Source organism: Cryptococcus neoformans, chromosome 3, assembly GCF_000149245.1.
Source record: "Cryptococcus neoformans var. grubii H99 chromosome 3, complete sequence".
NCBI lineage: Eukaryota > Fungi > Basidiomycota > Tremellomycetes > Tremellales > Cryptococcaceae > Cryptococcus > Cryptococcus neoformans.
The window spans coordinates 709,800-720,000 of NC_026747.1; the positions used below are offsets into that span (position 1 = coordinate 709,800).

The window sequence follows — 10,201 nt, forward strand, 5'->3', positions numbered from 1 at the left end:
GCCGGAGTCGGTTCTGGACTACTGGCAGCGCGACTCGCGAGCTCACAATTATGTACTCCTCGTCAATTCTTTTCTTCCCCATCTCCTCCTCCTCCTTCCCCACAGCGTATTCTCTTACTGTAGACCTGGTCCCGGTTCCGGTATACTCAGCTGCAATAACAGCTTGCCTCCTAAAGGGAAGCAAAAACAAGCAAATCCGACAGGCCAGTGGACTTCTTTTGTCCTCTCGGTGCCTTTATTTTTCGGTCACCTTCATCCGGCCCGGTCAAACCAAAGGACGTACATCCCTTGTCTTTTTCCAGCCCACATTCAAACAATCACCGACAAATATATCTTTACGACGGCTGCTTTTCTCATTATCTCCATCCCAATAACCCAATAGTAATAATGTTTCGCGGTAGGTCTTACATGCCCGGTCGACGCGCTTTGGTTTTCACCACCGCGACCACCGTTGCGGTTGGTTCTGCCTATTATGCTCTTCGACCATCCCCTTTACATCTTGACTCCCAGCATGTTCCTCTCACAAAGCGTCGTCCTGGACCACTCTGGGCACCTCCTTCCCGTGAGCAGATGTTGGAGCATCTCCGAACTTCTGGTATCTATATCCACCGAACCGAAGAAGGTGGACCCGAGCCAGGTGCTGTTCTGCGAAAAGATGAAGCGGAAAGCGAAGGCGACGATGTATTTGATCTTCTGATTGTTGGCGGAGGTGCTACCGGTGCTGGTACTGCTCTTGATGCAGCTAGTCGCGGTTTGAAGGTTGCTTGCGTTGAGAGAGAGGATTTCTCTAGTGGTACGTCTTCAAAGAGTACCAAACTGGTCCACGGCGGTGTACGATACCTACAGAAGGCGATTTTTGAGCTCGATTATGGTGAGTGCTCTGAATTCAATAATCATAATCTGCATTGCTGACATCAACATTTTCACTTTCTCGTAGAGCAATGGAAATTGGTGAAGGAGGCCCTTAGAGAGCGTCGAATCTTCCTTGAAACTGCCCCACACCTGAGCCACATGCTTCCGTAAGTGAATAACTCTTCGTAATCTTCACTCTTGAGCTAACCAAAAGAAAGAATTCTTCTTCCGATCTACACCTGGTGGCAACTTCCTTATTACTACGCCGGATGCAAGCTCTACGATTTCCTTGCTGGTAAAGAGAATATGGAAAGTGCCTATTGGATGGGTAAGGGTAAGGCCCTTGAGGCTTTCCCAATGTTGAAGAAGGATGGTCTCGTCGGTGGTGTCGTGTATTACGACGGTCAGCACAATGACTCGCGGATGAACATTTCCCTTGTCATGACCGCTGTGCAGCACGGTGCGATTGTTGCCAACTATGTAGAGGTGACCGAGCTCCACAAAAAACCTGATCCTTCGCGTGGCGGCCAGGAGAGAATCTGCGCAGCAACTTTGAAGGATAGACGGACCGGTGAAACTTGGAAAGTCCGAACTAGAGTAGGTCCTAAATCATGCTTTGACGACCAAGTTGCTGATCATTCAGTAGGGTGTCATCAATGCTACTGGCCCATTCAGCGATGGCTTGAGAAAGCTCGATGAACCTACTACGCAGGACATTGTTGCTCCTAGTGCTGGTGTTCATATCACTTTGCCTGTGGGTGCTCTAGCAATATCTCCGTTTCCATGTTCTTACTCCATCTGCAGAATTATTACGGCCCAAAAACCATGGGTTTACTTGATCCCGCTACGTCCGATGGTCGAGTTATTTTCTTCCTTCCTTGGCAGGGCAATGTGATTGCCGGAACTACAGACTCCCCCACTAAGGTTTCACAAAACCCCATCCCAGACGAGAAAGAAATTCAGTGGATTTTGGACGAGGTTCGAAACTACCTCTCCCCTGATGTCAAGGTCCGACGTGGTGACATCCTATCTGCATGGTCCGGCATCAGGCCCCTTGTCAAGGATCCCAACTCCAAGAATACCGAGTCTTTGGTCCGAAATCATATGATCAACACTTCCAAGGGTGGTTTGTTGACCATCGCTGGTGGCAAGTGGACTACCTAGTGGGTGTAATCTTCTCTATGATAGACGTGGCGGTGCTGATGACTTCATCAGTCGAGCTATGGCCGAGGAGACGATCGACGCCGCCGTCAAGGAGTTCAACCTCAAGCCCAACGGGCCCTCACAAACTAATCACATCAAGCTTGTTGGTGGCCACGCTTGGTCCAAGACTATGTACATCAAGCTCATCCAGCAATTCGGTCTTGAGACTGAGGTTGCCAACCATCTCTCCGAATCTTACGGTGACAGGGCCTGGACTGTGGCATCAATGGCTAAACCCACCGGTATGTCAACAGTTTACGGAGGGATCGTTTTCAGTCGACTAACACTAGCCAAAATCAGGTGAATCATGGCCCTTCCATGGTGTTCGTCTTTCAAAGCTTTATCCGTACATTGAGGCCGAGTGTCGATATGCTTGTCGATGTGAATACGCGCAGACGGCTGTTGACTTTATTGCCCGCCGAACCCGATTATCCTTCCTCAACGTCCAAGCTACAGTCGAGACCCTTCCTAGAGTTTTGGACATTATGGGCGAGGAGCTTGGTTGGGACATGAAGAAGAAAGAACAGGAGTTTGACGACGCTATGGAGTTCTTGAAGTCTATGGGCCTGCCACAGGTTAGTCAAATCGCAAGCTTTCAAGCTTTTGCACACGAGAATCAAAATGAAGAGTCAAAGCTAATGGGTCATTCGTATCAGCACACCAAGCTCAAGCTTTCCGACGTTGAGAGGAGTCATGGCCATGTCGGTCCTCTTGGTCTCGCGCAGAAGGAGGAAGTTGCACTCTATCAAAGGGCTCAGTTCACTCCCGACGAAGTATCTCACTTGCGTACTCAGTTTGAGCGATTCGACTTTGTAAGTTTAATTCACATCCATATAGCCCGACATGTAGCTGAAAGAAGTTTGATAGGACCATGATCAACGTATCACTCGCGCTGATCTCATCCATGCCATGACTGGTATGGGTTATGACGCGTCAGTCGAAATGGCCGACTCTATCCTTCGAGAAGTCGACTTTGGACGAAAGGGCGAGATTGACTTCCAAGATTACCTTGATATCGCTGCTGGTCTTAAGGAGTTGCAGCTCGAAAACGCCTTCACTCACTTGGCCCAGCTTGACTCTAGCAGGAAGGAGGCGGGCGCGAGGGATATTGGTGGCCATGCTCATGAGTCCAGTGAAAGAAGAGAAAAGAGGAGAAAGATTCCCGTTGAGAGGTCTGGTGGAGGTGCCTAAGGAGTTAGGGTTCTGTGGGGATTAATTAATATTATAAACATTAGGGCTTTCTGGTTAGTTATTTGAGAATGGATACCTTGGATGCGTATGTCAGTACTGGCTAACAGCGTCGTTTGTGGATCCGTTGTGCGATTCATTGTGCGTTATAACGGGTCCTGTGTAAGATCATTTCATGTAGCATTGATGATACTCGACTGATTTTATCATCATTACCTGTGAGACCTTTCTTATATGGTGTGGATACGAGTGATAATTTCGTGCGTTTTCTAAACTGCTGAGAACGTTTGCGGAAGTCGTGATTGGTAATAGCTTGAAGAATGTTATGGAGCTGCTAAATGTGAGAAACTTATCCGACCATTGTCTTCCACCATGACGCCATTTGCCGAGACTAGGAAGAGATTCACACTGTCTTATGGCGAAGTGACCAGTTGTGGATATTAACAAGGGTGTCTGAAACGCTTATTATGGTCGCCCTATAAATCTAGCTTTGGATGAGAGTTTTAACATGGAACTCTACCGTCTTCAGTCGATTGCAATCTGCTCGGCACGTGAGTCAAGTGGTATGAATCAGTGCATAATCAGATGGTGTTATACAGATGTCCAAATTTAGACATGGTCAATCGCTCGTTCATCTGCAATGGTTTGTTCATCAGCATAGCCACAGCCACAACCTTTTAAAAATCACTGACCTATATTTCTCTCTCAACAAGCCCCTTTCCTCCCCCGTAGACTCTCCCTGAGAGTTCAACCCCACTGCCCTCTCCTCTTCTCCTTTTCATCAAAGCCTCTCCTTCTTCTTTGGTGACGTTCGCTACTTGCACCAACTCCTTGACTTTTAGTATCCTACCAGCTGTAACTTCACCAAATGGTTGAAGTACAGACTGGCGTAATCTGTGAAGGCCCAGAGCGACAAGGGTCTGTTTTGAGGCTTTGGTGAGACCAATGGGGGAACGAACGAGTGTGATGAGATGGTGCGTAGCTTGAGCAGGTTGGGAGGTGGAAGTGTAATAAGAACGGGCGGTTGAAAATATGCTCCTGGAGAACATCTGTGTGTGCTTAGGTCGATCTTTGGTGTTTTGAGACGGGTTGGAGGTGTTTAAGTAGTAGTAACTCAAGGAGATGTTGCAAAAGACGAAGAAACTAAGAGCAACAAGAGAAGAATCCGAGTCGTGACGTGTAAATTTCACGGCTTTCTTGACTCGACGATCGTTCTTGTTGTCAGTGTAATACGTATAAGAAGGCGAACCAATCTCCCATCTCCTTCTCGTACAGCCCATTAAAAATGCCTTCTGCCACCGTCATCCGATACGCCATTCAAGGGGCTCGCAAACAGAACCCCAACATTGTCATCCCTTTCAAATCTACCAAGATCGCCAAGTCGCGACAGGTTCCTCCTCCTCACCTCCTTACCCTTGCCGACCTCTCTCCTGAACAGATTTCCAATCTCATTGCTGCTGCCGCGGCTCTCAAGTTCGTTTCAAAAAATGTGCATACGACAGCGATTCCCAAACGACTTGACCGACGAACTATCGCTCTGATCTTTAACAAGCGATCGACGAGGACTAGGGTCGCGAGTGAAACTTCTGTTGAGGCCCTTGGTGGTCATCCTATGTTTCTGGGCAAAGATGATATCCAGCTGGGAGTGAATGAGACTCTTGAAGATACCGCCAAAGTTGTAGGTAGCATGACTGACGGTATCATGGCGCGTGTAGCTGGTCACGAGGAGATCGAAACACTGGCGCATCACTCGCCTGTACCCGTTATCAATGCTCTCTCCGATTTGTACCACCCCACGCAAATCCTTGCCGACCTTCTGACGCTGTGCGAAATATATGCCCCTGTTCCTCCCCCGACTGAAGTCGTTTCTGGGCAGGTGTACTCTTCTGTCCTAAATTACTATCAGTCTGCCTTGAATCCGGCCAAGATTCTGCAAGGTAAAAAGGTGGCATGGGTTGGAGACACCAACAATATCACGAACGAGCTCTTGGTGACTCTTCCCAGGTTTGGGATGCACTTCAGCGTAGCCGCACCCAAGGGGTATGACAAGTTTGACGAGCGTGTCTGGTCCAGGCTGTAAGTACTATGGCGAGTTCACTGTCTTCGATTAAACTAACATGCATGTGCAGCGTCGAATCTAAGGCTGAATCTCTTGTCACCCTCACCAACTCTCCAGCCGAAGCCCTTCGTGATGCTGACGTCGTCGTTACCGATACCTGGATTTCTATGGGTCAAGAAGCCGAAAAAGCTGCTCGTCTTGAATCCTTCAAGGGTTACCAGATCACGAACAAGATGGTCTCCGATGCTGGTGCCAAGGAAGACTGGAAATTCATGCACTGCCTGCCTAGGAAGAAGGAAGAGGTTGACGACGAGGTGTTTTATGGACCGAGGAGTGTTGTCTTCCCTGAGGCGGAGAACAGGAAATGGACTATCATGGCTGTTTTCGAGTAAGTTTCTGGATCAAGCCGCCGTCAGGTGATGTATTTACTGACATAAATCTCGCAGGGCGTTTATTGGGAGGTTCTCTTTGCCGTGAGGAAAGGTAAGATAATATAGACATGCAACAGCGCACTCCGCCACGTGTCTTCATTCTTTTCCCCACTTCCATTGATTCTGAATGTCTCATAAGAGAGCTACCGACTAGAACTAACGGGTGGCTTACGCTTGTACTGAATAATCTGGTACTGGATAATCTGTGGCTCGAGATCATACGACAGGTGTTTGGAGAGAGCTAGTTCTTAGTTGCAATTGACCACTTCGCACGCGGTTGCGCATAACCCAATGAGAGGCAACACTGTGAAGCCCTCAACGTACCCTGATTCCATGCAGTTTCGTGCGGATTTAATTCAAACTACGGACGAGGAGCCGTCAGACAAAGAAGACATGCAAATGTCACGGCGGGGAAGGTGGAACAACTGAGAGTCGCCAATATGACCGCATAATATGACTACATTTATTAGCAGCAACTCATCATAATGCAAGATGTAGTGATGTGGGTTGACCTAGTTTTAGGGACTGTTGTATTCTGTCTAACTAGACTATCTGTCCATTAAAACGCCTTCTTTCTTCGCCTGGCGTGGCGATCGATTGTTTAAATGCATTAATTTGATATACTTCTTCATCTTCCTCAGTAGTCCTATTCAATGATCCCAAACACGAACAAGTTTAGCATACCTACTCTCTATTTAGCAGGACATGATGCAAGAAGGGATCCTAGTAGGGCCATCCTACTATGTACTTATCTATTTGTTTATGGATGATGATCGATGATGAGGTTCTTGTGGTTGAATTATCTTCATTTCTACTATCCAATTAAATGATCATCAACAAAATAAATCATTGACGCGGCGCGCTTCGGCTGCCACCGCCGTTGGATGTCGCCACATTGACTCGGCGTTTCTCGGAATTTCGCTGTCCTCTCGCTGTGAGCCTCTCGCCGCGGATTCAAGGTTTTTCGACAAAATCGTCTACAGCCCTTTTCCTCTAGCCCTGCAAGTTTTAAAACCGGTTGAGCCTACGTGAGTGTCGAGTTTCGTGTGCTTGTGGTGAAAAAGGGGGGAATGGGTATTGGTGCAGGCGGTCATGGTGGATCTGGACGGAGAGCAGGAAACGTCGATGGAAAGGAAGGACAGGGGCTGATGCTATCGATGTAGACCCACGACCAACCCAAACCCACAAAAACCTCAAATCATCCAATATGTACGTTGGACAACTCCCGTTCCATGGAGGAAAAGGATCAAAAGCTGACTCTTGAAACAGGGCTCACTCCAACGTTTGGTTCTCTCGGTGAGTATATGCGCGACTTGACGTTTGAATTGCGATGCCTTGGGATTATCTGGAGAACTATGAAAGAAGGTTGCGATAGACTGGTTTGCCAATGCCGCAACTAAGCCCGGAGAAACAACAAGGAAAAGTCATTGGGTATTTTGTCTGGAATAATGGAAGAGGCGACAGGGAAATGACAGCAATCACACGACGGAGTTGGCATTGTGACGCATTGGATTGGGACTGCATGCTTTTCAGCTGGAGCCCCTTTTTTCTGTTCAGAGTGCATATCCTCTTCGTGGTGTCGTGCTTTTTTTTTGGGCGGAACCACCATATCAGTTCGAAGTCAAGTTAAGGGCAAGAACTGACGTTCTTTACAGCCCCAGGAACTACGGCAAGGGCTCTCGTCAGTGCCGACTCTGTGCCCACCAGGCCGGTCTTATCCGGTAAGTTTGCTTCTGTCTATATCATCGATCAGAACGACATGCTTACGTAGTATGTGTCTGTAGCAAGTGGTACGTCTGACAACCCCAATCGCGGCGGAATATAGGTTGAACTGACTTTGTATTAGGGGTCTTGACCTCTGCCGACAGTGCTTCCGTGAGAAGGTAAGGAAATGAAATTGTAGTTTGAAGGTTGCATCGCTGACAGTAAATTAGGCCAAGGTCATCGGTTTCGACAAGGTTAGTTACTCAAATCAAGTGCCGCTACGCGATGCTGGCAAGGCGGACATTGCGGGACCGAGGAGAGCGATCGCTGACGTTTTGTTTGTGACAGTACAACTAAGAGTTCCACTATGCCGGGAGATTTGGTTTAGAGGCGGGCATGGGTTTGTACATCCGCGATGCTATGACTTGATTATACTGTTCTATGTGCTGCATCTATGTTTCAAGCGTGATTGGTGCATTCATAAAGAGCAGGCTATGGCTGGATGCATGGTATTGAATGAGGTTGCTGTGATTAGCGGTTGAGGACAGAGGCAGGATGGACGGAAGCAAAGTCGGGATTATGTGGAATAATGGGGATGTGGCAGAGCGTCCACCCAGAAATTATTTTGCATGTTGTTCGCTGGATGAAAAAGTACATAAGGAAGCAGCAGCTGGAACGAAGGAAGGAAGATCACCCGCCCCTCTAGAAAATAGAATCTCCTTGTACCACTGTACCATCACGAGCGCTGTACTTCTACTTCTTGGGTACTCGGCAGGTGCGTGTCCCGCCCCACCATACTCCACCACAACTCACTCCCCACAGTTTCCTCTATTACATCCTCCTTTCAAAACCCGCAACAAAATACAACAAGGGTTGTAGGCCTTACAAGGTATGCTACCTTGTGTTTCGTCATTTCACCAGAATTCCATGGCTTACAAATTTTGTCTTGTCATTCTATCTCAGCTCGCAATCCCTCTCTGACCCTTGAACACTACGAAACATGACAACCGATATCAGCACTAGGCCCGACATCAAGGCCGAGGAGCTTGTCTCCGCAATGGGCGAGGTAACCCTCAATGGGTCTGGGAAGAATGGGCATGAAGCTTTGGACCTGGCAGAGACTGTGCGTGGCTTATATTTTAGCGGTAGAGGATTGGCGGACTAACGTAAAGCTAGGCCGAGGTTTCCAACCAAGCTGTCCAGGAAGTGAGTTACAATCGTTACAATCATTCAAATTCAGAACGTCCAGCTGATGGAATTGTAGCGCCTAGAACAGAAGCGTCTTGAGCATGAACGAGCCCGCTTGGCCCAGCGTGCGAAATTCGAGCAGCAAATGCGCGAGCTTGAAGCCAACCAACTTGCAGAGGAACGCCAACTCTTGTCCGCGACTACCCCTCTTCCCGCGGGCGAAGCCGCATCAGCTCCTACTACGCCTCCCGGGCATGCTTCTCTTGGATCTTCGGTCCCTGATTTGCACAAAGAGGCTCCCGCCCCCATTGGTTCGCTTCCGCCTGGTCCCAGAGAAGGTTTGAATGGAGCAAAGAGCATGCCTGGAAGCAGGAGGACAAGCACGTATGGCGGGACTTTTGGCATGGAGAAGATGAACTTGAGTGTTAAGACCGATGGATCCAGGAGGGAGTGGAGACAAGAAGACGACGACGTTGATGCGGAGGGTGCGCAGAGTTAGTTTCGTTTTGAAATTTATTGTTGCTATGTCTTGCTGATCAGTATTTCAGGCTCAGTAAAATACCTCGGCATGAACGACGATGACCCCTTCCCCGGCATCCCAAAGCAAGAACCCAAACATCTCTCAGCTGCCTCTGCCGCCCTTGACCTTGCTCCCCTTTCTCAGACTCCTCCCCGAGCCTTTGGCTCTCGTCCTTTCGAAACTTCTCTGAAAACCTCGGAATGGCCTCAATTCTCTGCTGTTCCTGGTGCTTCCTCTGGTGCCGTTCGCGGTGTCACATCTCCTCTTCAGGCTTCCGGTCTGATGTCTGAGGAGCTCCGTGAACCTACGTTGCTCGGCTCTCGAAAAACCTCTCCGACAGCTGGTATGGCCGACAGCATTGCCAGCTTGCCGGCTATGCCTAGCAAGAGTGTCCCTGGCACTCCGTTCGGCTTTGGTGGCGCCGGTGGTGGTGGAGCAGGCGTCGGCAAGAGAGTTGATTCCGGAGAAGGATTGAGCCACGCTCAGAGAGGATTCTCGAACCCTGACTTGGCGAGAGCATTTGGAAAGGTTGGTGGCGGATTCTCTATGGGGGAAAATGCTCGAGTAGGTGGCTTGTATCTACCTCGACATTTTAACTAATGGGCAACAGCAGCCATACAATGATCTTTACAACTCGTTCTCTCCCGTTAACGCCAGTCTCCCCCCTTCTGCTGCTGTCGCCGCAGCCTTTACTCCGCAGGTTGCTTATGATCCCTACGGATTCGACGAGGATGGTTACGGTTCAGGATCTCTCTACCCTGGCGGATCCATGGGTTTAAAGAACAAGCGTGCTGATCAAGATCGCGAGTTCAACCGGTTCGCAGGCGTTCGTATTGAAGATCTCAAGGGCGAACTCCTTTCTCTCTGTAAAGACCAGCACGGCTGCCGCTACCTCCAAAAGAAACTCGAAGATGGTGACCCCAAACACCGTGACATGATCTTCAACGAAACCTATGGCCATTTCCCCGAACTCATGACTGACCCCTTTGGCAACTACCTCTGCCAAAAGCTTCTCGAGTACTCTACCGAAGAACAGAGGTCCGCGATCATTGATTC

General features: G+C 48.9%; 5 protein-coding genes; 4 read left to right on the forward strand and 1 right to left on the reverse strand.

Annotated features, from left to right (window-relative positions):
* The first annotated feature begins 68 nt into the window (after positions 1–68).
* Positions 69–3,488, forward strand: CNAG_02814 (glycerol-3-phosphate dehydrogenase). XM_012192497.1 has 9 exons: positions 69–871; positions 938–1,019; positions 1,071–1,449; positions 1,499–1,606; positions 1,657–2,015; positions 2,068–2,297; positions 2,356–2,630; positions 2,712–2,867; positions 2,923–3,488. Exons 1-9 carry the CDS (start codon positions 388–390, stop codon positions 3,244–3,246), a joined length of 2,397 nt encoding a protein of 798 aa, XP_012047887.1. The 5' UTR covers positions 69–387; the 3' UTR covers positions 3,247–3,488.
* Positions 3,489–3,800: 312 nt separating this feature from the next.
* On the reverse strand, positions 3,801–4,374 carry CNAG_02813 (large subunit ribosomal protein L30). XM_012192498.1 has 2 exons: positions 3,936–4,374; positions 3,801–3,878 (listed from the first exon to the last, which is right to left on the reverse strand). Exon 1 carries the CDS (start codon positions 4,290–4,292, stop codon positions 3,936–3,938), a length of 357 nt encoding a protein of 118 aa, XP_012047888.1. The 5' UTR covers positions 4,293–4,374; the 3' UTR covers positions 3,801–3,878.
* A 105-nt stretch (positions 4,375–4,479) lies between these two features.
* CNAG_02812 (ornithine carbamoyltransferase) lies at positions 4,480–6,216 on the forward strand. XM_012192760.1 has 3 exons: positions 4,480–5,319; positions 5,373–5,690; positions 5,749–6,216. The coding sequence occupies exons 1-3, from the start codon at positions 4,529–4,531 to the stop codon at positions 5,777–5,779; spliced, it is 1,140 nt and encodes a 379-aa protein (XP_012048150.1). The 5' UTR covers positions 4,480–4,528; the 3' UTR covers positions 5,780–6,216.
* Positions 6,217–6,717: 501 nt separating this feature from the next.
* On the forward strand, positions 6,718–7,962 carry CNAG_02811 (small subunit ribosomal protein S29). XM_012192499.1 has 8 exons: positions 6,718–6,761; positions 6,897–6,942; positions 7,003–7,029; positions 7,389–7,454; positions 7,518–7,523; positions 7,580–7,616; positions 7,668–7,691; positions 7,786–7,962. Coding segments are annotated over exons 2-8 (171 nt in total). The 5' UTR covers positions 6,718–6,761; positions 6,897–6,940; the 3' UTR covers positions 7,795–7,962.
* A 134-nt stretch (positions 7,963–8,096) lies between these two features.
* Positions 8,097–10,201, forward strand: part of CNAG_02810 — a 4,091-nt gene continuing 1,986 nt past the window's right edge. The window contains exons 1-7 of one of the 2 annotated variants that reach the window (XM_012192500.1): positions 8,097–8,212; positions 8,260–8,326; positions 8,401–8,560; positions 8,614–8,643; positions 8,702–9,119; positions 9,174–9,709; positions 9,756–10,201. The exon at positions 9,756–10,201 is cut by the window's right edge and continues 169 nt beyond it. In XM_012192500.1, coding sequence (XP_012047890.1) covers positions 8,438–8,560; positions 8,614–8,643; positions 8,702–9,119; positions 9,174–9,709; positions 9,756–10,201 — 1,553 coding nt within the window. In that variant the 5' untranslated portion in view covers positions 8,097–8,212; positions 8,260–8,326; positions 8,401–8,437. The remainder of the gene's footprint in view (positions 8,213–8,259; positions 8,327–8,400; positions 8,561–8,613; positions 8,644–8,701; positions 9,120–9,173; positions 9,710–9,755) is intronic. The other variant, XM_012192759.1, reaches the window with a different exon arrangement.

Bases quoted from the DNA above. Each gene is read 5' to 3' on its own strand.
- CNAG_02814 (XM_012192497.1), top strand. From the start codon at position 388: ATGTTTCGCGGTAGGTCTTACATGCCCGGTCGACGCGCTTTGGTTTTC. The intron at 2,298-2,355 runs GTATGTCAACAG...AGCCAAAATCAG, and splicing joins ATCAATGGCTAAACCCACCG to GTGAATCATGGCCCTTCCAT. The intron at 2,631-2,711 runs GTTAGTCAAATC...CATTCGTATCAG, and splicing joins AGTCTATGGGCCTGCCACAG to CACACCAAGCTCAAGCTTTC.
- CNAG_02813 (XM_012192498.1), bottom strand. From the start codon at position 4,292: ATGTTCTCCAGGAGCATATTTTCAACCGCCCGTTCTTATTACACTTCC.
- CNAG_02812 (XM_012192760.1), top strand. From the start codon at position 4,529: ATGCCTTCTGCCACCGTCATCCGATACGCCATTCAAGGGGCTCGCAAA. The intron at 5,320-5,372 runs GTAAGTACTATG...ATGCATGTGCAG, and splicing joins GAGCGTGTCTGGTCCAGGCT to CGTCGAATCTAAGGCTGAAT. The intron at 5,691-5,748 runs GTAAGTTTCTGG...TAAATCTCGCAG, and splicing joins ACTATCATGGCTGTTTTCGA to GGCGTTTATTGGGAGGTTCT.
- CNAG_02811 (XM_012192499.1), top strand. The intron at 7,030-7,388 runs GTGAGTATATGC...CGTTCTTTACAG, and splicing joins TCCAACGTTTGGTTCTCTCG to CCCCAGGAACTACGGCAAGG. The intron at 7,617-7,667 runs GTAAGGAAATGA...ACAGTAAATTAG, and splicing joins GACAGTGCTTCCGTGAGAAG to GCCAAGGTCATCGGTTTCGA.